The 24,019-nt window shown below is 50.9% G+C and overlaps 2 protein-coding genes across 3 annotated transcripts; both read right to left on the reverse strand.

The window, feature by feature from the left end:
• Positions 1–1,920: 1,920 nt before the first annotated feature.
• On the reverse strand, positions 1,921–10,611 carry MAPK4 (mitogen-activated protein kinase 4). Of its 2 annotated transcripts, XM_032206691.1 has the most exons (6): positions 10,451–10,611; positions 6,502–7,394; positions 5,658–5,802; positions 5,204–5,365; positions 4,499–4,700; positions 1,921–4,297 (listed from the first exon to the last, which is right to left on the reverse strand). In XM_032206691.1, the coding sequence occupies exons 2-6, from the start codon at positions 7,045–7,047 to the stop codon at positions 3,619–3,621; spliced, it is 1,734 nt and encodes a 577-aa protein (XP_032062582.1). In that variant the 5' UTR covers positions 7,048–7,394; positions 10,451–10,611; the 3' UTR covers positions 1,921–3,618. The 2 variants fall into 2 exon arrangements, with proteins under 2 accessions (XP_032062582.1, XP_032062583.1); XM_032206692.1 differs by lacking the exon at positions 10,451–10,611 and having other exon boundaries at positions 6,502–7,429.
• Positions 10,612–16,514: 5,903 nt separating this feature from the next.
• Positions 16,515–22,897, reverse strand: SKA1 (spindle and kinetochore associated complex subunit 1). The gene is made up of 7 exons (XM_032206066.1): positions 22,870–22,897; positions 22,492–22,596; positions 21,741–21,865; positions 20,727–20,818; positions 20,156–20,293; positions 18,374–18,543; positions 16,515–17,575 (listed from the first exon to the last, which is right to left on the reverse strand). The coding sequence occupies exons 2-7, from the start codon at positions 22,577–22,579 to the stop codon at positions 17,427–17,429; spliced, it is 762 nt and encodes a 253-aa protein (XP_032061957.1). The 5' UTR covers positions 22,580–22,596; positions 22,870–22,897; the 3' UTR covers positions 16,515–17,426.
• Positions 22,898–24,019: the final 1,122 nt, after the last annotated feature.

Consider the following 24,019-nt stretch of genomic DNA (forward strand, 5'->3'; position numbering starts at 1 on the left):
CGGAACCCGCCACTGAATGCAGCCGGCGGGGCTGCGCCAGGGAGGGACACTCCGGAGGGCGGGGCGTGTCAGTGACTGACAGCGCGCGTAGCCAATTAGAAGGGAGAAACCTCGAGCGGGCGGCGGCGCTCCACCAATGAGCTCGCTGCTCCGGGGTTCCTCGCGCTGAGCTGAGGGAGGGCGGGCCGGGCGCGGCCGGTAATATGCAAATGAGCCGGGGCCGGCAGCGAATGGGAGCGCGGCGCTGAGGCGAGGAGCCCGAAAGGGGGCGGGGCTTGCGTGAGGGGAGGGGGGCGGCGAGGGGAGGGGGCGCGGAGGGAAAAGGGCGGGAAGGGGCCGGGGGCTGTGAGGGGACCCCGTGAGGGAGGGGACGCGGTCATGGAGGGGACCCCAAATGGCTGTGGCAGCCATAAGGGGAGCCCAGCTCTGAGGGTGCCAGGCCAGGAAGGAAAGAGAGGCAGGAAAGGCACAGCCAAAGCCACCAAAAAGGGGGTTTTTGGGGCGCAAGATGGCCCCCGGGGTTGTTACTTGAGGCGAGATGCTTCCAGCAGGGACGCCACCGCTCCCTTGGGCAACCCATCCCAATAACTATCCAGAATTTCTGACAGAAAATCTCCTCATTTTCAACTTAAACCTGCCCTGGCACAACTTGAGGCCATTCCCTCTGGTCCTATTGCCAGTTACCTGTGAGAAGAGGCCGACCCCAGCTCCCCAAACCTTCCCTTCAGGCAGCTGCAGAGATCAATAAGGTCTCAATAAGGTTTCCCCCAACCCAACCAACCCCAGGACCAGTTAAAACGCACGCACATTTCATTAAAACAGAAGGTTTGGCAGAATCACCACATATCTCCAGAGAAGACACTTGCTTAATCAAAACCTCGCCACCTAATCGCGATTTTGAGGCTTGTCGCGAATTATATATCCTATATATCCCCCTGCTCCCTGTCAGCACGGTTGTGCTGGCTTTGAAACGTTTCCCCATAACGCGATGCTGTGCCTATAAACAAAGAAGATTGCTAAAATACCATGCAAGGTCATGGCTTTGTGCCTGGCTAAGAATAGCCCGAAGAAGGTCTGGACCATGCTTCATGCCTCCGTGGTGGCCAGCAGCACGTTTTTCTTTGCTAAATCCGACTCTTCCTCTTTTATTTGCCCCGTAATCTCCCTTACTGCCCCTTCCCAAATCCCCCCGATAAATGAAACGGAAGATTTTTTATTTTTTTTTCCCCACCCGGGAGATCGTTTTGGCGGCCCTCTCTGTAACAGCTCCATTTTTTCAGCCTATTTAAAGCGCAAGCACCAGAGCTGGACTCGATGTTCTTGGCTTTTTATATCACCGATTCTTAATGGGAATTAAAATTAAAAAAAAATAACAGGCGGGTTTTTAGGCTGAGGGCTCAGGTTAGGCTCAAATTCGCAACTGATGCTTTTTTGCGAGCTTTTCCTTCGCGTAAAAATATCTCTTTGCAGGCTGAGGACCCACACAACCTCACAGATGTGCCGTATTTTTGGGGTCAGCCGAGCCCCACAGCCCTAAAATTCAGGCTTGCAATTCAGACAGGCACCTCATGAATAATCTGTTAATGATTAAATGTTACTAATTGTTAATATTAACCTGGAAATTTGCATCTGTGGGCGACAGATTGACATCTTGGCCGGCGTAACGGGAGCTCTGCAGCGTCCACTTATGGATTTGAGGCTGTGCGGAGCCGAGCACAAAGCCAGAAAAACACGGAGGGGAAGCACTGCCCTCTCCTGACCGCTTGCTACCAGTTGGGATTGCTCCTTCAGCTGATCTAAAATGGGAAAAAAAAGCACCAAACACGAACTGCATTTTTTTTGCAGTGAAAACTCAGCCTACAGCAGAGGAGAAACGGCAGGGGGAGAAAAAATCGAACACCGTAGGCCTTGCGACACGTTTTTTAATTAAAAAAAAATAAAATAAAAGGGGGGAAAAAATAGTTTTTAGGGATAGTCTGTCCTGTCCAAGCTGTAATTGGGTTTATTCTCTCCGAACCCTAGCAAAAATTCACACAAACTTCCTAAAGCGCCTGCTTGTTTGCCCTCTATGATTAATCCGAGCAACCCTTTCCAGACCCTTTTGTTCCACCTATTCTGCTGCAAGCCGAGAGACAATGGAATAATTTATTTATTAATTATTTTTTTTTTTGCAGAAATCACCGTATTTGTTGAAATTCGCTCCCCGGCGCCGGGGTTTGTGCTCAGGAGGCTTCTGATCTCCCACGGGGACGAAACACCGAGGCGGTCGGATCCCTTCACCCCGGAGCTGAAAAGTGCTGAGCTTTAGTTGAGGTATATAAATCGCCGCACGCCCTGCAAACCCAGCCCTCTGCCTCTCCCTCCTTTCTTCTTTTTCTTTTTTTTTCGTTTTTTTTTTTGCAGGGCAGCAGCCTGAACGTCCTCCGGGGACCTCCGAAGAGCGGAGGCCGCTGTGCCTCCCGCCCGTCTCACCCGTTTCGCTGGAGCAGCAGCGGATCCAGGCAGCGTAAGGTGAGGGTTTCACGAGGAGAAGCAGCTTGCTGGCTTGTCAAACGCTAGAAAAAGCTCTCCTACACCTAAACCTGTCCCTAAATCCTCCCCCCGAGGAAGAGAAACCAGGGTTAACGCAGCAAGCGCTGCTGTTAGTCCTTCCCCCGAGTCTCGCACGCGTTTTCTTCACAGCTCAGAGCATTTAGGAGTTAAAAGGGGAGAAATAATTCGTAGGGGAGCGATAGTTAAATACAGACCTTGGAGGTTTAAATACAGGGGTTTCTCTTTTACAAACGAAAGTCGAGCCACCGTGCCGGGGAGGCACAGCGCCCCAACAGCAGCACGAATGGAGGCTGGCTTCTACGCTCTTTACAGGTTTTTGCTTTAAAAAACGGCCGAGTTTGGTCAAAAAGAAGTACAGAACAACTCCTCCCTAGACAAACCCCTCGTTGGCTGATTCATTAGTAAGGTGCTCGTTAAGTGTGAACGAAAAGAGAAGTTCGAGTGGATTCATTCGTGTCCGCCTCTATTTACAAACCACGCTTGTTGGCCCACCGGTGTGGTGTCTCCGAAAGAGTTCAGAAGCACCCGGCTCCAACGGGAAGGAGAAACCCAACGAGGAGAAAAAAAAAAATAACAATAAAATTAAATAATAAAATTATCTTCCCGTCGGGGAAAAGAAAAATAAAATCCCGAGTGGTCAAATTCCTTCATCGTCGACGTGCTTGAGGGGTTATTTTCTGCCTCACGCGAGCTCCACGTTTGGAAGCCGTCGCCCCGGGAGAGGACCTGACCAGAATAAAAAGCTGATTTTTGCCCTCGTCGTTTCCAGATGCTATGGAAAAAGGAAGGAGAAGAAGTCGATTCGACCTCTGTTTGCAAACTTAGCGTGGACCAGCGCCTCTCGGCTGTACGTCGAAGCTGCAAACAGGTCGCAGAGATTGCAAGGCAAGCTTGTTAAGGCAGTGGAAGAAACTCAAGACTCCGTTCACGCCTGGTGATCCCCTTCGATGCGCTTCTTCGGCATCAAAAGGGGTCGGAAAAACCCGGTTGGAAAAAAAAAAAAAAAAAAAAGGCATTCGGAGCAGCGTAAAAAAGGGCTCGAGGAGGGGCAGGAGCCGGGGTTCCTCACCAGCGCTCCTTCTGGTACACCTGGCTTTGCACCATCTCGCTGGGGTGCTCGGAGATGCAGGCCCCGTTGATGTCGCTCAGCTTGTTGTCCGGCAGCTCCTCGGGTTTCGTGCAAAGTTTCAGCGCCCTGGAGATGAAGACGTCCAAATTAAACTCGGGGTCTGTTTGGGCGCTCACCTCTTCGGATTCCTGGCGGAGGTGGGGAGGAGGAGACGGCTCCCGAAGCTCCGGGAGAGTCGCGGGACACTCGAGCCCCGCTTGGGTGCTCTTCACCCACTGGGCGATCTCCAGGAAGAGGTTGGAGGGTTCCTCCTCCAGGGCCAGCTCGCTTTCGGGCGCGATGGCCGCTCGTTTCCAGTGGGATAAATCCAAAATCAGCTTGGGTTCCGAGTAGTGGTGGGGCTTGTTGTCTCTCCACAGCAATTTGTCCAGGTAAGAGGGCGACCCCACTTTGTAATCGCAGGATTTGCCGCACTCGGCGTCGAAGACGCGGTCCAGGGAGGAGTGAGAGAGCTCCAGGAACCTCTCCGAGCTGCTCTGCGAATATTTCCGGGGATCCACTTGCGCCTCCTCGGCGATGGATCCCGACCCTGCCCGCGGGTCCCGCTGGACCTCGTCCATCTCCTGATATTTATCGTGCCGCCAGTCCAAATCAGACGAGAGGCTGACGTGGTACCTGGGGAAGACACGAGGTGGGTAAGTCGTGGCTACTGGGTTTGTCCCAGCTGCACCAGTCCCGGGAAGGACTTTTTTAACCGGGCTGTTCATCTAGGACAGGGAAAATCTGCTCTAACCCTCCACGTAGAGGTTTCAACCCATTTAAAACCCAACTCAGATACGTTTTAACGCAGCCCTCTAGTGCCCCCAGGCACTGTACCTGTCCCAGTTCGCCATCTGGCTCTGGTTGGCTTCCATCAGTAAAATGTCATCGATCTCGTCCTCAATCCGGAACGGCTGCTGCGACACCGGCTCGTCCTCGGGGCAGGAATAGGGGCTCATGTAAGGGTGCTGCAGCCCCATCTCGGCCGTCAAGCGATCCATGGGGTTGAAGGTCAGGATTTTCTCCAGGAAATCGAGAGCTGTGGATCACACAGAAGCAAACACCCTCAAATCCCCAAAAGCACCGCTCGCTTTCGTTCCACGAACAGCTCCGGGAACCCCAAACCCCCTCGAAGGAAGGAAGGAAGGGATTAAAGGGCAAGTCCTGTCGGCGGTCTAAGGCGGCCACGTTTGTCCTGCCTGCCTCGGGGTGACGTGGCTAAGTCCTCGGCACGACAAACGCTATGAAATTATTTAAAAAAATTAGTTAAATCAGTTAAAATTTCAGAAAGCTTGGGCGTCTAAAATTAATTCTGAAAGACCGCGGAGAGCGATGACGAAAGCAGAAATTCAGTGCAACGAAAGCAGCTAGAATTAAACCTAAACACGGGATTTATAGGGATTTTTTTGCTGATTCCTTTTACGCAGGCTACAGAAAAAAGATGAAATCCTGCCATTAAAGATGTATTTCTTATTGATTTAAGTCTCATGCGTGGCAGAGTCCCTTCAAGCCCCGTTAAGGTAACGAGAATTGGGTTTTTACCTTGGCTGTCCACCTCGGGGAGCAGCTGGCGCAGCGGCTTCCTCACTTCCCAGGTGCTGCTGATGAAGCTGGGCATCACCTTGAGCAGCTCCTCTTTGTCCTCCTCGTGGACGACCGGGATCGTTTCCAAAATCAGCTGCATCTGCTCCAGCTCGTGTCCCCCTGAACGGGGCAGAGAGAGAAAGTTGGGGAGCCGAGGCGCCCAAAATCCCGGAGGGAAAGAGGTGGAGAACTTTTGGGCTGCGATGCCTGCACCTCCACGCGTTTTTTTGGCAGATTTAGGAACATTTGGGGTCTCAAGCCTTTTATTTCCCCGCCTATTCCTAAACTCCGATAAAAGAGGAACGCCGCATCCAAATCTCCCCAAATCAGAGCTTTCCGTGGCTCCAAACACACGAGGAAGGAGGAAAAAAAAAAAAGAGGAAAAAGATGAAACAAACGGATGGGGACCCACCTGCAAAGAGCATCCTCCCCGTCAGCATCTCCGCCAGGATGCAGCCGGCCGCCCACATGTCGATGGCTTTGGTGTAGTCGTTGGGCGAGAGGAGGAGGCGAGGCGAGCGGTACCACTTGGTGACCAAGCCTTCCGAAAGGTAACCCTGGAAGAGCAGAGAGGGAATCGTGACGGAATGCAAAAAAAAAAGCCCAAGGTTTGCCCCCGTGCCATTTTTTGGGGGGTCATTTTCAAGCCTCGTTTTGCTGCTTCTGTTCCGAAGGCTTCCTAAGAACTACTCAAACGACCTTAAAAAAAAAAAAAAAAAAGGGAGAAACCTGCTGTGGGTAGGATTAGCGTCAAGCTCTCCCAAATATCAGAGTGAAGAAAGTGAAAAGTGAAGAAAATCGAGTGCAGGAGGGAGCGAGGGCTCGCCTCGTCTGGAGAACCACCGAGATTCAGGATCTGGCTCAGCCCCTCAGCCCCTCTCCTGAGCATCCAAGCGCACCAAAATCCAGCTTTCTGCACTCAAAAAGCTGCGACGGCGAGTAGCAGGCGCCCCCAAATCAGGAGCTGGGCAGCACCCAGCACAAGCTCCTCGGTTCCTCTTCCCTCGAGGCTGCAATTTCTGCCACTGACGGCTGGCGGAGCTGCAGCTCTGCGCCGCACCCCAAGCTCCCCGGCCCTGCAAGGGCGCAGAGGTGAGGATAAACCCCAAAACAATAAAAAAAAACCCGCTTGCTGATGAAGCAGGAACCCTTTCACGCGCTTTTCCTGTGGGGATAAAGGGCAGCTGGTGTTTTATACGAGAAGAAGGGCGTCAACGGGCGAGGCCGCGGCGATTTCTCGATTTCTCGGCGCCTACCTTGTGGGAGTAATGCTGATCCACGATCCTGGCCAGCCCGAAATCGCCGATCTTCAACACCAGGTCCTCGGTGCTGATAAAAATGTTGGCCGGCTTGAGGTCTCGGTGGAGGACGTTGGCCGAGTGGATGTATTTGAGGCCCCGGAGGAGCTGGTACATGAAGAGCTTGGCGTGCTCCTCGGCGAGCTTCCCCTGCTCCAGCAGGCGAGCCAGGTCCGTCTCCATGTACTCCTGGACGATGTAAACCACGTTGAACTTGAAGAAATCCCCCCGCAGGCTGCTCCCCTTCGGCCCCAGCACCTCGTACACCTTGACGATGTTGTCGTGCTCCAGGCGCCGGATGATCTTCACCTCGCGGAAGGCGTGCTTCAAGCTCCGCGCGTCGCTGATGGCGATCTTCTTCACCGCCACCTTACGGCAGCTCCTGCTGTCCAGGGCCGAAAGCACCAAACCGTTGGCCCCGAAACCCAAAGGGCGGAAGTTGACGAAGCGGCAGCCCAGGTCGTAGCCGTAAACGCTGGCGATGCAGTCGCACTTCTCGGCCATGGCTTCTTCGTCCTTCACCGAAGCCTCCGGGGCCGTGCCGAAGCGCTGCCCGACGTCCCCAAGGCTTCAGTCCCGGGGCAAGCAGCCGGCGCCGATGTCCCCGCAGCGGGGCAGAGCCCGGCGCGCCCCCATAGCCCCTCCGCTGCCCCGCAGCCTTCCTCCTGCCCGCGGGTCTCCACAGAGCTTCTCCAGCCAGCTACGTGCATCGAACCTCACTTTTTCCCCGCTGGACGTTTCCACAGATGCATTCCCAGCACCTCGCGCGTCTTTTCCCTTGATCTTTAGGGCCGGCGAGGATATAAAGTCCAAGAATCGTCCGCGGCGCTGGGCAGCTCTCAGCCCTCCTCCTGGAATTAAAAAAAAAAAAGATGAATTCGCTCAAAACCACCACCAAACCCCGCGTAAAAGCTCTCCTCCTGGAAGGAGATAAAAAAAAAACAGGGTTTTGCAGCTGGGATGTCAGCCCCGGAGCTCGGTTGGAAGTTTGGCACCGCCACCTCTTCCGTGCAGCTGGGCTAATCGCTCCGGAGGATTGCTAGCCCGGCCCCGAAGAGCCTCAAAACGCTTCCCCTGCGAAAATGCTAATGGGACGGCGTGTTCCTGGAGAGGAGGAGAGCGTCCTCATTAAGATGGGCGACTCGTGCTGTCCCCAGCTCGACGGAGAGCGAAGAGCTCGGAGCGGCACAAGGGAGATCCGCGTGCCAGCTCGGCCCCCGCACCCCGAGCCTGGGAAGTTCGTTGCGCCCGGCGTGGAAGGAAACCCTCAGTTTTGCTTCGTCAGCTTCATTATTAATAATTAGTGAAGCGCTGGAGGCGCCGAAAAGGGAAAATGCGCCGCGTAAGACCGGGAGGGAGGAAAGTTCTGGCTGATAAGCGCGCACGGTAGCTGCACTTTTGTCCCGGCAACATCTTGGCGGGGGCACGGAAAACGAGACAAAAAAATAAAACCAGAGCCCGAGAAGCCCCAGCTAAAAAAAATTCAGCCCGCTTTTCCCCATTTTGGGTTCAGAGCACGAGAAAACCTGCCTAAAAGCACGATAAAACGAAGGCGTCTGATTTATTTACGCCCCAGTTTAGGTTGAGGGCTGACTTGGTTCCCTTAGCAGGGGGAATTCATTAAAGCTCGAGTGCTGTAACGAGCCGGCTGTTATTAAGGGAGCACCACGGGTGCTAATTAAAGGAGGCTGAGAGCCATCTCTCGCTTGAAAACGCTCGGAAGGGGCCGGATCCGGCGGCTTTTTACATCTCGGCAGTGATGGGAGCAGAGATTTAACAGCGGGGCCGGCACCAGGGACTGAAAAATAAGATGCTCTCGTGAGCACGGCTACCTGGGGTCTCCGAGAGCCACGTAACCTCCTCAGGAGTCCACTATACACTTATTTTCCCCCCCAAAAATAATCTTTTTCAGATGTTTTGGCTGCCAGGATGCAAATGGAAACCGTTGGGACTTTTAAACGGGGCACAAAACGGCGCTGGGCTGCCCCCGGCGCTGCTAAATCAGCCGTGGCCGGGGCTTCGAGTGGCTGAGCACGGACAAGAGGGGAGGGAAAGCTTTCCCAGCGGGTCCGAGCACACAAAACCGCCCTGGGCCCTGCGGTTTCCAGCCGGGGAGCAGCTACTGATGCCTCGAACAAACACTGGCGGGCTCCTAAAGGAGAGAGAGGAAATAAATAAACGGCGCTCGCCCGCACCCCGTCCGCGAGCCCTTCGCTCGCCAGGATGCCACAGGTCAGGACTTTGCCTGCGTTATCGCCGGCGGGGCCAAACCGAGATAAATAAAAGCAGGAAGGGGATTAAAAAAAAAATCAAAATAAAAATCAAACAGCAAGGTAGGAATAGCCCCGGAGGTTTTTCGTTCCAGCCCACAGCAGGAATTTGCCCCAGAGGAGGAGGCAGAAACAGCACGCACACCGGGTAGTAAAATTACACAGGGCAGAGCACCGTGCCCCAAAAACGACCCCGCTGATCCTTGTTCCTCTCCTATCCACGCACAGCATTAGTTTGGGGTCCCTCACCTGCAGCTCTCATCATTTTGGGCAAAAAGTTGTGCATTTTGTGGGGTTCCAGCAGCCGAACGAAGCGGCCGGGGACGAAATGTGCTGGCGCTGTCAAAAAAAAAAAACAACACTGGCGAGCCAGAGAATTGTAAGAAAAAAAAATGTAAGTCCTGGTCCTAAAATAGCCTGAGGGAAAACAGAACGCGCTCCCAGTGACTTCTCCCCCCAAATAACCTGGGTGGAGGGAGCTGCCACAGCGATGCTGGGGACAAAAATAAAAAAAAAATCACGCTGCCCAAACTCTTTCACTCTTTTTTTCCAGAGCAGGAGCCCCTCGGCAGGTAAAAGCCTCATTTTTCCCCTTTTTTTCCCCCATAACCACCCTGCCCGGCAAATGGCGCTCAGGGTTGGGGACGCCCAGGTGCAGAGGGGGGGTTTTCGGGAGCCAGCACTCTGAATCACGAGCTGTGATCGGGCTTTTTCCCCTTGCTTTACCCAGCTAATTGCTCCGGGCCTATCAGTTACCAGGTAATTAACGCGGCTGTAAAAATCAGGTGCCACCCAGGACGTGTTTGCGCAAACCGGAGAGGGACAGATGGACCCTGGTGGTTATTAAGGCGGGGGCTGGTTGCTCTCGGCTGACTCCTGAGTGGACCTGACACGAAGCTGAACCCACTTCACGAGGATTTTGGGGGATTTGGAAAGGCTCCTGACCCTTGGTAGAAGAGTAGGGCCGTCCTCCTACCCATCCCAGCAGAAGTTTTGTGCTCCAGAGCGGCTGCGTGCCCAGAAAGATGCCCAAATATCCCTGGAAGCGCCCCCCAAACAGCACCTGGGCTCTGCTCTCCAGCTTTTTCCTCATTTTTCCTCGAGCCTCCTGCTCCTTCCCTCTCTAGATGTAGTGGGCGATTTTCTTCCACCACGGTGGCAGAAACGCTTCACCCCCCTTAAATTCAGACCTCCGAAACACAAATATCGGGGGCTGAACCTGAGCAGCACCCTCCTGCCCCGTGACGGGGGCGAAACGAATCCCGTCCGGGCCTTCCACAGGGCGAACGGCTCAGCCCAGACGCGTTCGGGCGCTTGACCACGGGGCAATGAATCACGTCCACCAACGCCCCTTGGACTGCCTGGAAAAAATCTCGCCCTAATTTGGGATCAAAACGCCACATTTTGGCCCGGGAGGAATAAAAACGATGGCTCCTGCCACCGGTGCCTGTGCGCAGCTCCTCCCTTGCTAGGTTTTAGGTTCAGAGGGGAGCTGAAGGAGGGAGTACCTGCGTCAAGCAGCCAACCTGCAACCTGGAGACGCTGTGGGATGCTGGTTTGGCGTCCTCCTTCCTAAACAGGGGTCACCTGGTTGGGATTTTTCTTCTTGTGAGGGCTGAGCCCTTCCAGCCACCTACCTGGGAGGCTGTCGGTGACGCTGAGGGGACGCTGAGGTGATGCTGAGGTGAGGGGACGCTGAGGGGCTTCTCCCTTCGCCCTCACATCTTCCCCACGGCGGACACGCTGCCGACGAGGCAGGTGGCGACCCCGTTCCCGTCTCCCGCGATGTCCTCCGAGGGGCTTGGTGGCACCCGGCTGTCCCCAGGGCTGTCCCCAAAGGCTGAGACCTGAGGCGCCCCCGACCTCCTCGCCTGGGTGTGTGTGTGTGTGGAAGGGGGGGTGGGGGGGGCCTCGCCGTGAGGCGGCAGCCCCCTGAGGGGCGGCGGGAGGCGGCTGCGGCCGCGGGGCTGAGGAGGATGAAGGATGAGGAGGACGAAGATGAAGGAGGAGGATGAGGAGGGTGAAGACGGAGGAGGAGGAGGATGAGGAGGATGAAGCCGGGCTCGCTCGGCACCGGCACCCGCCGCCCGCCCCCGCCGCTGACGTCAGCCCCGGCCTCAGCCGCCGCGCGGGAGCCACCTGCCGGGGAGGGGCCTCACGGGCAGCCGGGGCCGCCCCCCCCCCCTTCCCCGCTCCACACACGCAAGCCCTGAGGCAGCCGCTGTGGCGGCACCCCCTGTGGTAGCCCCGGTGGTAGCCCCCCCGGTGACACCCGGCAGTGTCACCACACAGCGACACTCCCCCAGCGACACCCCCAGTGCCACCCATCAGTGTCACCACGCAGCGACACCCCCCCAGTGACACCCCGTCGGTGGCACCACACAGCAACACCCCCCAGCAACACCCCCGTGACATCCCCAGTGCCACCACACGGTGACACCCCCAAAGTGACACCCGGCAGTGTCACCACACAGCGACATCCCCACAGTGACACCCCGTGTGATACTCCCTGGTGCCACTCCAAGTGCCACCACACAGTGCCACCCCCACAGTGCCACCCCTGTGATACTCCCAGTGACACCCCCAAAGTGATACCCCCCAGTGCCACCCCGTCAGTGTCACCACACAGCGACATCCCCACAGTGCCACCCCCAGTGCCACCACACAGTGACACCCCTGTGATACTCACAGTGACACCCCCAGCGCCACCTCCAGTGACACCCACAGTGACACCCCTGGTGACACCCGTCAGTGTCATCACACAGCAACACCCCCCAGCAACACCCCTGTTACATCCCCAGTGCGACCCCCCGTGCCACCTGTCAGTGCCACCACACAGTGACACCCCCACAGTGACACCCCCACAGCGACACCCCCACATCAGTGTCACCACACAGCGACATCCCCACAGTGACACCCCTTGTGATATCCCCTGGTGTCACCCCCAGTGCCACCACACAAGTGACACCCCCACAGCGACACCCCCACATCAGTGTCACCACACAAGTGACATCCCGTGATACTCCCAGTGACACCCCCGTAGTGATACACCCCCAGAAATACCCCCAGTGACACCCCCCCAGTGCCACCCCAGTGCCACCTCCCGCCACAGAGGCGCTGCCAGGGACGAGGCCCCCACAGCTCCTCAGGGCAGCCACCCTCAGCATTCCCTCCCCGTGCCTCCATTTCCCCCTCCCAGTTTGAAGTCCTTGTCCCGTCACTGCCCCCCGGACAAAATGTCCCCCCTCAAACCTTCCTCCCATGAGGTACGGGATGGCCGCCACTGATTTTGAGTGTCTCCAGAGAAGGAGTCCCCACAACCTCCCCGGGCAGCCTGTCCCAAGTCTATGTCACCTCACAGAAAATCCCCCTCATATCCAGCTGGGACCTCTCGGCCTTCGGTTTGTGCCCCTCCTGTCCTGTCATGGCGTGTGACTGAGAAGAGCCCGCCTCCATCTTCTCCACACCCTCCCCTCAGAGATTTATACACGTTTAGGAGGCCTCCCCTCAGTGGAGGCATCCCCCTCACGATGAAGAAGGTGTCTCCATCACGGTGAAGGAGGTGTCCTCCATGATGATGGAGGTGTCTCCCTCATGATAATAGAGGCGTCCCCCTCACGATGACGGAGGTGTCCTCCTCACGATGATGACGGAGACGTCCTCCTCAAGATGACGATGGAGACGCCCTCCTCACGGTGATGGTGTCTTCTTCACGATGATGGAGGTGTCGTCCTCATGATGACGGAAGCGTCTTCTTCACGATGATGGAGATGTCTTCCTCATGACGATGGAGGTGTCCTCCTCACGACAATGGAGGTGTCCTCCTCACAATGATGGAAGAGTCCTCCTCATGATACTATTATCATGAGGCGTCCTCCTCACGATGATGGCGGAGGCATCCTCCTCACGCTGACTGAGGCGTCCTCCTCATGATGATGGAGGTGTCTCCCTCACGATAATGGAGGCGTCTTCCTCATGATGACGGAGGTGCCTTCTTCATGATGACGGAGGCGTCCCCCTCATGACGACGGTGGAGGTGTCCTCCTCACGACAATGGAGGTGTCCTCCTCACAATGATGGAAGAGTCCTCCTCATGATACTATTATCATGAGGCGTCCTCCTCACGATGATGGCGGAGGCATCCTCCTCACGCTGACTGAGGCGTCCTCCTCATGATGATGGAGGTGTCTCCCTCATGATAATGGAGGCATCTTCCTCATGATGACGGAGGTGCCTTCTTCATGATGACGGAGGCGTCCCCCTCACGACGACGGTGGAGGTGTCCTCCTCACGGTGACGGAGGTGTACTCCTCATGATGACGGAGGCGTCTTCTTCATGATGACAGAGGTGTCCTCCTCACAATGATGGCGGAGGCGTCCTTTTTTCCAGGCGGGGCATTTTTACTGTCTCATCACAGCATTTACAGCAAGAAGAAAGCAAAGGGGGGTTCTCGCCTCTCGTATCCCACACGTTCCCGCTGCTCACCAAATTTGAGCTGCCCTCAGCACTTCCAGCTCGCCGCCCGATTTTGTTCCGTCAGCTGCATCATTAATCAGCGGGCTGCAAATTATGTTTGCCATCACCCACGTACTTCTCACATTTTTGACTAAAAATAGAGCAAATCGGCCAAGAGCAAACAAACCCCGGTCTGCTGGGAGAGCCCGCGAGCTCTCCTGACCCCAAAACGGCCCTAAGGGAACTGAGCCCAGAGCTGGGTGACACGGCGGAGGACATCACATCCCTGCTCCATCCATCGACCCAGGAGCAAAAACGTTCGAGAGCAAAGCTTCCGAGGTCCCAAACTGCCACCAGTTTGTCATTAATTTCCTTTAAGGTTTCTTTATTTTTGGTTTTGTTTTCCCTCTGCTTCATTAATTTGACCTAAAACTGCCAAAGCAAAGGAAAAAAAACCACCAACAAAACTAGATGAAATCGTTCTCCTCTCTCTCTCTCTCTTCCCACTCTTCTCCCGCTGCAGATTTCAGGAGGATCCTATAGGACAGGCAACCAATTAATCCGTATTTTGATGTTTTTGGCAAAAATTTTCTTTATTTCATCGGCACGAGCCCTCCGTGTGCATTTTTGGGGGGTGCACATCCTGGAAAAGCAGCGACTCCTGCATAATATCCGAGACAAAAGCTTGGCCGTGGTAAGAGAAAATAAAAAAGTGTGTTATTCTAATGGGAATTAAATAAAAAATAATTAATAAAAAGGCTTGGATAGGCCAGGAGCTTTGTATTTGGGCTGTCATTAATCAAGCTAATTGACAGAAGCGAGCCGTTGGGGCGATATTAAGCACAGCGAGAGCAGCCCGGGCGAAATCATCAAGGACTAAGAAGAAAATACAAAGCAGATTTCTGGGTGCAGCCATACGGAGCCAGAAAAAGAGAGGGGCCGCAGGCTGGGAAGCCCAGGATGTGCTTTTTGGGTCAAAACGTGGAGAATTTGGTGGCCAAAGCAGGCGAGGAAGACCCCTCAGTGCCTGGAAGCGGGGGAGGTTTGGGGCGCTGGTGGTGCAGAGGGATGCTGCCTCCGTTTTAAGGTTAACCCGAAGGAAAATGGGGAAAAAAACCTCCTGTTAGGAGCTGGAAATGGGAGATGGTTGCAGGATGAGGCCACCGGAGCCTCCCCGGAGGCTGCCAAGCCTGCAGCCGCGACCACGCCGCTTCCAGATGGAAGCAGACGGGCGATAAAAGCGCTCTTCGTTAAACATTTGTCTAGCAATTACATACTTCGGAGTCATTATCGCCGGCAAGGCAAACACCAACTGGGTCGCGCAGGAATGAGACAGACGGGAAAGGTTCACGGGGGCTGCTTCTGCCTCTGGGGCTATCCCCAAATTCTCGCTGCAGGACGGGATGCCCAGAGCTCTGGGTGGAAGGGCTGAGGGGCAGATTTTGAAGTTAGAGGGCTGAAAAGACAACTCCAGCAGCGCTGTTTCTCCTTAAATCCTCATTTTTTACATTAAGTAACCCCAATTCCTTTCTTTTTTTCCCCTACAAACCTTACGGGCTGGCCCTGCCCTTCTGGTTTCTCTTCATTTTGGCCAGGTCTCCTCTACCACACCCCTGCGGGCCAGCTCAGCCTCTGTCTGCCTCTGATTTCTCCTCCTTATACACACCACGAAAAGAAAAAAAAAAAAGGACTTAAATCAACCAGGAAAATAGAGACTATTTAATAGAAACGCACTTGAATCGTTGCCACCCTTGCTCGCGGCTGTTTTCCCCCAAACAAACCGCCTCGAAAGAAGCGCGGCCGGGCGAGCGAAATGAATCACCCTCCTCAGCTCTATTTTTAAAAGCCGTTCTCCGTTTTAATTGGCATCCCAATTCCCAGGAAAAGGCCGTACGACAATTTAAAGGCTGCTTTTTTTATTAAAAAAAATCAACTCTTTCGTAAGAAAGCCCCGTTTAGGCTTCGTGCTTCGCTGTGGAAAACAGTGAGCCTAATTATTAAGCTCTGCAGCTGCTGGTATCTTCTCCTGGTGGTCACACACGAGCCCCAAATTTAGCACAGCTCCTGCTTTTGGTTTCAGGTAACACACCTTAAGGGGTTTGCTACGATAAGAACCAAAATGCTCAAGGAAAACTCTTATAAAAGCAAAACTTGATGACGAATAATTGCTTAAATACAGCAGGGAGCAAAATAAAAACCCGGCGCTGAGCTCCCACCACCATCATGGGAGGTAGGAGGGACCTGGATGAGGTGGTTTTCATTTTAATGATTAAAATAAGCTTTTTTTTTCCCTTTTTTCAGGGCTCACAACTCCACCCATTGTTCTCTGGGGATGGCTATGTTGGTTTTATTTCGTGGTGTGGATATTTGGGTGTCGGGAAATAACCACAATCCAGGGGACATCCATGTCCCTGCAGCACTGAACCAAACAGCCGGAGCCAAGTAGCATCCTGGCACTATCAGCATCCCCTTAAAGCTGCAAAAAACACTTCTGAGAGTCACTCGAGGAAGGCGTGTGCGCCCGTGAGACCTTTTTGCTTTGCTTTCTGAGCTAAAACTGCTCTCTCCAAGTCCTTCCTCTCACTGAAGGCTGCGAGAAGAACGTACGATCCCTTTCTCACCCATTAGAAATTAATTAAAAGCGCGGTGCTTCGGCTTGAATTTCCTCGTTTGCAGGAGATGAAGCATCAGAAAGAGGAAAAAAAAAAAACAGAAGCTGATGTTTGGAGGAGGAGGACAAGCCCGCACTGGAAAGCTGCGAGATCGCTAAATTCTGGGGGAGTATTAGTAACGCGCCGCGCTGCGCAACACCATTGCCAATTGTGCGCTGCTGGGAGAGAAGGGAAACTCCAGCCAAAGAAAAAGAAGCCAGAGCACGGCGGCAGGAGCTGGAGAGCCGGGTTTTGAGGTGACTCAGAGCTGAATGCTGTCTGAAAAACAGTTTGGAAACACCAGCGTGGCGTTCAAGGAAGGAGACGGGAGCGTGGCGAGCACCTGGGGCAACGCAGGCTCTTTTTTTTTTTTACTTCTTCCCCACGTTTTTCAAGTTAAAGCTGCACGATCCCAATATAAATCACCCAGGAAACTAAATCGACGTGCTGTAAATGAAGAGAAAAGTTACAGAAATTAGAGAAATTCTTATTTTGTACGTCTTCCTATGCCGAAGATGAAATAAAATCGGACACTACACAGAGACAGCAGCTCGCAGCACGACATCCCAGAGCAAAAGACACCAGAAAAGGTGATTTGGTAGTCGCCAGGATCTCTTTATTGACCAGGTTCTGAGTTCAGTATCATTTGCTCATTAAATTGTCAGCTGACAGGGTAAAACCAGAAGGATTTTCAAATAGTTGCCGTGATAACAGCAGATAGAGGCTCAGGGAAGGAAAAAAAGACTAAAAGTTTTCTTATCGAAGCAATTTCCATCACTCACAGAGTTGAAATTAATCACAACCTTTCAAAAAACTCGAAAAATGTGGAGTTTGGCCAGTATTTTTAAACGTAATTCAACGTTTTCACTACAAAAGGGAAAAAAATGATTCCTGTTCTGCTCTTTAGCATGTTGGTCTGAGCAAAAAAAAGAAAATCTGGCTGTGTGATGAAGTATGAAAACCATATGGGCAGCAGAACTACCCGAGCATCGGTCTGGAAACGTTTAAATCACCTCAGATCTTCCTGTTCGAACTCCAAAACGCACAGTTAGGATAGGAATTAAAAAAAAAGATTAAGGAAAGGAAATCTGGGAATTGGTTTGAGGCATTAAAAAGAACCCAGTGCTTCTTTTGGGTTTCTACGGAGTAGTAACTCCGGTCTCCACCTCGTAAACACGAAAGGAAGGTGAACAGGCAGAGAATTTAACCTTAAAAAGGTGATTACAGCTTCCTACGACTAGAGGTGTGCCAATTTCAGCTGCTTTGTGGTTGTAAGGTACCAAGAGACGTCAGCGCCTCCCAGGTTTCCAGAAATAAAACTCAAAACGCTTCAAGGCCCTTTGATATCGCTGCTCTGAACGTGGAGGAGATGCTTGGAAAACACTTTTTGGTCCTGAATTATTGCGTTTTTAGAAAATGAGAGCTTCAGAGGAGTGCCCACACACAAAATCTCTTCGTCTCTCTGCCCTCCACGTCTTTCGGGTGAGCAGAATCCAGGAAGCTCCCTCAGCAGATGACGTAGCGGACGAGGCGCGCGCCGCGGACTTCTCTGACCCGCTGGCAGTGGCGCAGGATGTTGAGGATCCCGTGGAAGCGCTTGTCCACTTTCAGCTGGGTGAACTCCTTGATGTCGGCCTCCACGACAAAAAACTCGCCTGGAAAAACAGCAAAAAAAAAAAAAATAAATAAAATAAAAGCCACCTGAAACCAGGAGCGGACCGATTCCGAGGAAAGCAACGCCCAGAAAAGCAGGAAGGGGGAAATAACGTGTTGCTCCTAACGTTGGAAGTGTGATGTTATGAAACAAAAAGTCTGCATGCAATTTCTCCCTTTTTTTTTTTCCAGAATTCAGGGCAAAATTCTTCTTATTTGAAGATGAAGCGAGGATTTCCAGGCTAAAATGAGCCGCCGTTAGACCGGAGCAGAGCTGGGCTGCACAAAAACCCACCCAACCCAAGAATATTTAAAAGGGAGAACGTTCTTGCCTTCTGCCCGGGGCAGGAATCGAGAGGCAGACAGCGTGGCGTTGCTCTCCAGAGGAAAGGAACGTCAAAAAAAGGAGATTTTTAAGATGAGAGATTTGCTGCGCCACGTGCGTTTGGGGAAGCTCGCCCGTAAGCTGAGCGACAAAGACATCTCAGGGCGTTTTTGCTCATCTGTGCTTCGAAGACGAGAAGGCTTTTTAAGATTTGCAGACAGCCCTGTCTCTTCCACAAAGCCACCTCAACCGGAGTGATTTGCTAAATTTCAGCTTGCTCAATTTTTCCTCTTTTTGCTAAATTTCAGCTCGGCAGGAGCCTCCGTAGGGATTTTAAAGGGGCCAAATCTGATTTCGACTCTCACCAGGTGCTGGGGGTGAAGGGAAAACCCTGCTAAGCCCGCAGCTGTTGGGTTTTGTTCTGTTTTTCTTCTTTTTTTTTTCCTGTTTTGAGAATAAATCAGAGCAGATTTACCTTTCGTGTCCTTCGTTTCCTCTCCCAGGAATCGGTGGTAGAGATTCCTGACCGAGGCGTTCATGGATTTCAGAGGCTGGTGCAGGATCTTGTACTTGCCCACCACGGCCTTGTTGAGATCTTGAACGACGGCGTTGATTTGATCGTAGGTCAAGCGGCCTTTCATGTACCTGCAATTAAAAAAAAAAATAAATCAATTAATCGAAGTCAGCAGCCAGAGAGTCAAAAACTTGAAGTTCTGCGCTTCTTTTTCCTCTTTATTCAGCCTAAACTGAACGTGCTGCTCCTAGTTCGAGGCAGTTGCTGCCGCCCCGTGTTAATGAGTAAACCTGGTGGTTCGTTAGAGCGCTTAATAACGCTGCAGGAAAAAAAAAAAAAGCCATAACAGATCTTGAAGCAGAAAGAAAGAACATTAGAAAGCCAAATCAAGAAATTAAAAAAAAAATATATATATATCCTGGCCCTAAACTTTCGGGAGATCTTTTGGTTAATCCAAAAAGTTGGAGATGCAACGATTTGGGTAAAAACACTTCACTTTCTTGAGTCTTCTTGAGCAAAAGCAGCCCTACTGCCTCTGAAATGTGGTCACAGGTGGTGTAACACAGCCTACTACCTCAGAATCACTCGGCCTATAGACATTTAATTGCTATTTCTTGCTTTTTATGCACCCCTCAGCCTTTTTATGAAGTCCCAAGAGAATTTGTAGGCTGCGAAGACCACGGAATTAAGTCTAAAACACCTATAGTCGAGTTCCTACGCTCCCACAATCAATAAAATACCCTAAAAAAAAGCCAGCAAACCCCAGCTCACCCTGAAGCAGCAGCAGAAAGGCACGATTTATTTCCCTAAACCTGTTTCTGCCTTGAATCCGTAGGTACAAAACCCAAAGCAGAGGGCTGCGTTCTTCAAAAGAGCAGCCTAACAGCGGTCTGCCACAAAGATAGAGCTAGAAAAAAAAAAAGAGATGGAGCTCCTAACGGCCAGCTCCCTAAAAAAATGTTCAGGCTAAAAGAAATATTCCCCTAAGTTACTGTCTGGGAATTATAATGAAAGCACACGTGCTAAGAAAAGCCTTCGGCGGTGAGAATTTGGAGAAAGAACAAAAAAAAAAAAAGAACGGATTTGAAGGCTAAAATAATTTGCAGGCTTCCCACCGTGCGAGACTGCTCTGTTTGATCCAAGATCCTTCATGCGTGAGCCTGAACACAGCACGTGCCTTTGTTAAATACCTGCTGCAGAGCTCAAAAAAGCCACGAAGCCGCCGAAGACCGCACGAGCAGCGCTGCAAAGCTTCCGCTTTTAAGGATAATGAAGCACTTCAGGAGTTTATCAGGGAAGATAACGGCTTTTACTGGGGGTTAAAGCAACATTTGGCTGCGTCTGCTTCTCTTTGGCCCTTGAGGAAGGCCAAAAATTGTCACGGTCCAGCTCTGTCCTTCCTAAATTCCATCAGAAGTACCCAATGAGTAAACCCACCGAAAGCTGGATTTCTTCACCCCTCTCAAAGCAGACCGAGAAATCGAAAAAAAAGAAAAAATAAATCAATATTTTCACAAACCCGCTGTCAAGGTCAACTAAAAACTGCCTTTTTCATCATTTTTGCTTTTTTTGTGTAGCCGTACGGCATAAAATCACGTCTGGAGCTATTGCCACGATGCTTCACACTGGAACGTTTAAAATTTCAACGCATCTGTCAGTTGTAACAGCTCGTTTTCCCCCAAAACCTCTGTTTTCTGGCCAAATCGACGTGTGAGGGAGGAAGAAAAAAAGGTGTTTACTCACGCGGGAACGCTTTCAAACTCTTCCGTGGTTATTAAGGATGCTTCCTTAATAAATCTTGGCTCCTTGGCAGGTTTTTTTGCATGTTCAGGTTCTGCAGCTTTCGTTTGGTCCTCGCTTTTCGCAGCCGGCCCAGCGATACTGGAAAATTAATTAATATTAAGCACATAAATAGCAGCTAAGTAGTAAGGGGAGCACCAGTACGTTTTCTGTTTATTCACAGCCCTGAGCCATCTGAGAGGCTGGGTGAATACAAATCCATACTCATCCATTAATCTTTTGGAGCAAGGAAACTCGGGACAGCTCTGCAGTGTTAAGGATGGTGAGTGCCACCTGCTGGACTCCCGAAACGCCTTTGTACACGAAATTGTGACAACAGAAGCTCTGCTCTGTGTTGTTCCCATTTTTTTTTTCCATTATTGTTTCCAATAATGGGAAAAAATAAAATAAAAATCAGGAGCAAACTCCAAAATCAATACGTAAGAGCCTCAGGGTCCTAATAGTTCAGAGTTAGCTCCTGGGGAAAGGATGGGAGCTGTAGGATGCAACATCTCCACGCTCAGCCACCACGTACCAGCTCCGAGTCGGTTTAGGCAGGTGGAGGGGAATGTTTTCGCGGAGGTGCTGGGCTTCGCTTTGATCTCTCTCAGCAGACTTCTGCAGCTCCTGAAATTAACGGTGGAAACCATCAGAAATCTGAAGTTTCAATAATGTCGTGCAATTAAAATTAGCTCACTATGAGGACGATGTTAAAGGAAATCTTAAGAGGTGTTTTTTGGGCTCTTCCCGTTGTTTTATATCTTTACTGCCTCGTTTCCCAAGAGCAGCAAGTAAAGCTCAGGAAAAACAAAGCTAAGAGAGAGAAAACACGAATCTCCCTGCCCTTGCCCTCAAAGTGTCAGAGAAATTTGAGCGGGCAGGAAGTATTTCACAATGTACCATGGCAGGTTTGGCTAGGGGAAAGGTGGTGGTGACTAGAGGAAGAAATACGACAGGAAACTCATCTACATTCCTCAAACACTTTCAGAAAAACCCACAACAAATGAAGACACTGAAAACGCACGCTAAAACGGATAAATATATTCTAATTAATTCATTTGTGTATCTATTGCATGGATGTAAAAATAAAACTATTCCTTACACCGCAAAATCTATTCTGATAAAGGCATGCTTGCTACGTATAAAGCTTGAAAAAGAGCATTTTTAATCTTCTGTGCCTTGATAAACCAAATCTGCTTCATCTGCTGGTTTTATAAAAGATTCTTACTCATAAATTTGATGGAAAACTAAAATTTCTTTTTGGCTTTAATCCTCTAACACCAGCTATGTCGATATCAACAGGTTCTGCAGGAGTGTTGCGGATAGAATCCCATTCTCATCTGGGAAAAAGATTTTTGATCAAGAAGAAAAAGCAACGGCCTGTTGAGAATCCTTTTTCTGATTCTCTCAAGCCTTCTGAATTAGCAATAAGGAACAGAAATCACTACATACTCCCTTTGCAACACCCTCTTGAGGATCTTGAGAGTAACAACTAAGCACAAGGATTCCTCTGAAACTTTCAGTATTTTACAAACAGAAAAACGATTACTTTGAGCAAATTCTTCAGTTTTTCTTGCTGTTGAACTTCCATTTCCATTTTATTCAGGAGATCGTGCAAGAGAACCATCTCTTGTCCTATTTTGCAGAGCATAGACTTGAAGGATGGCTCTTGACCTGTCAAAGAGAAAACGTGAGAACGTTATGGCAGAAAACCAAAATATCTCTGACACAAAAACAAAATTCAATTTCCCTCCTCTCTGCACAGTGATTTTCTCCTTACTCTATGCTCCCCAGCCAGCATCTCCTCCCAAGAGAAGCAGCAACATTATCCCCTTCACTATCTCCCTCTGCTCTTCAAACACAAAGCTAGCCCAGATGACCCCTCTAAACGCCATTTCTACAATTCTTTGTAACATCTGTGTTTAAGAAGGGATAAAAAATGAGCCTAAAACATTTATATCAGCTTCACCATGGCAGATTAAATAAGTTTGTTACCCACAGCACATTTACACGACAGAGATGCATTCCTGTAACACTTGGAGAAGACACTGGTATTCACCTCCAGCTATTCCTTTGCACATTTTTGTAATTAGGCTTCACTTATTTTGTAATTAGGCCTAACTTAACAAGGTATTTTTTCTCCTTTTCCCACCAGGTGGACAGATATATGGGGTATTAACCACCAGCCTACAAGTATCTCAGAGGAGCATCCTCTAGCCTGCTTGACCCACAGCTCACTGATTTTCTGCAAGGAGGTATGAGCCCAAACCAAGACAAAACCCAGCCTTGATTTCTTTTACCGATGCTCCTTAATTGCAGAGTCTTTTTAATTGTTGAAATCTTCATGTTGATGTGAAAGCACAAGTCCTCCAGATCCGAAGAAGCCATTGTCCTCTGCTGTCACACTGAGGGATAAAAGACAAAAAGCATTGAAAAGAAAGACTTTAAGTAAACTCTAAGTGCACAAGCAGCATTTTGAGAAGGATAATAAACTGTCAGAGAAGCAAAGGGAACTTAAACAAGGCAGTAAGTGCAGCAACCGCTCTTTTTTCCACCAAATGGAGAACGCGGCAGGCAGCACGAAGTAACTGTCACTAAACAAGGCAATCTCCTGAATTTTAAAAACAAATACAGAGCAATATTAGTGCAGCGATTCCTCAGGAAACCGAGTTACTTACACAGCACAACAAGGGACGGAGCCGCCTCCCCTCAGCCCCGTTCAAACCCGCCGCGCCCGCCCACGGCGCATGCGCGGCCGCCATTTTGTAACGCCCCCCCCAGCCCCGTTGCCACCAGGGAAAATTTAAGTTAAATAATAGAAATTGGATAAATTGGGACAAATAAAGGGTTCATAAGCACAGAAGGGGGTTGTGGTGGAAGGGATCTTAAAGCTCACCTAGCCCTAAAGCCTTTCCACAGGTCAGGTTTTCCTCACGAGATGGGGCAGCTACAGCTTCTCCAGGCAACCTGTCCTGGTGCCTCACTGCCCTCAGAGTGCAGGATTTCTTCCTAATACCTAAATCTGCCCTTTTTTAGCTTAAAGCTGGTACCCTTTAGGATATACCCGTCTGCTCACTGCCTGCTTACTACTTTTTTTTGCAGGATTTCAGCCCAACCGCCTCACTTGGTGACACACAGCCCCCCTCTGTGCCTCACCTCAGAGCCAGCCTTCCCTCACGGCGCTTCCACCCTCCCTTGGGGTTTGGCCCAAATTATTCAGGGTTTGCCTCTGTTTGCTGTTTGTTTCTCAGACCGTGAAGCTGGAGGTGAAAGCTCCAAGTGCCAGGGAGAACTGGATGTTTCTGGTGCCCTCTGCCTTGCTCCGGGGTGGGCTATAACCCCACAGCGAGGGCACGCTGCTTCCCCTGCCAAGCTGCTGTGGTTATGTCCTGTATGCCACGTCCAACAACTGGGATTCCACCAAATAAATACATAAATAAATAAATAAAAACCCAGCACTAATTAATTACTTAAAGAATTTAAGATTTATTTTTGGCATTAAACAGAAGACAAAGCCCTCATATTAATTAAATCACCTTCAACATATACATTCTTCTATTGGTTTCTCCTACACATCAATTTCTTTCAGAAAAAAAAAAAAAAGATAAATAAACAGCTTACACTTACCCCAAACTGCTTTATTTTTTTTTTTAATAGCTACAGATATAAAGGTTTGCTGCTCCGAATAGACTGCTCATCTCTCCAAAGAGCAAATATCCAAATATGCTGTTCCTTTTCCACAATTCCCTACCCAAGAATAGCTCAGTTTTCTCCCTCCCTGCATCACAGCTCTAAAAACCCTAAAGCACCGAGACATGGATTAGCACA

This window comes from Aythya fuligula, chromosome Z (genome assembly GCF_009819795.1).
Source record: "Aythya fuligula isolate bAytFul2 chromosome Z, bAytFul2.pri, whole genome shotgun sequence".
Classification (NCBI taxonomy): Eukaryota; Metazoa; Chordata; class Aves; order Anseriformes; family Anatidae; genus Aythya; species Aythya fuligula.

Bases quoted from the DNA above. Each gene is read 5' to 3' on its own strand.
- MAPK4 (XM_032206691.1), bottom strand. From the start codon at position 7,047: ATGGCCGAGAAGTGCGACTGCATCGCCAGCGTTTACGGCTACGACCTG. The intron at 5,803-6,501 runs GTAGGCGCCGAG...CTGCTCTTCCAG, and splicing joins ATCAGCATTACTCCCACAAG to GGTTACCTTTCGGAAGGCTT. The intron at 5,366-5,657 runs GTGGGTCCCCAT...TGCCCCGTTCAG, and splicing joins GGGGAGGATGCTCTTTGCAG to GGGGACACGAGCTGGAGCAG.
- SKA1 (XM_032206066.1), bottom strand. From the start codon at position 22,579: ATGGCTTCTTCGGATCTGGAGGACTTGTGCTTTCACATCAACATGAAG. The intron at 21,866-22,491 runs GTAAAAGAAATC...TCTCTTTGACAG, and splicing joins TCTGCAATTAAGGAGCATCG to GTCAAGAGCCATCCTTCAAG. The intron at 20,294-20,726 runs GTACGTGGTGGC...TTAATTTTCCAG, and splicing joins CCTAAACCGACTCGGAGCTG to TATCGCTGGGCCGGCTGCGA.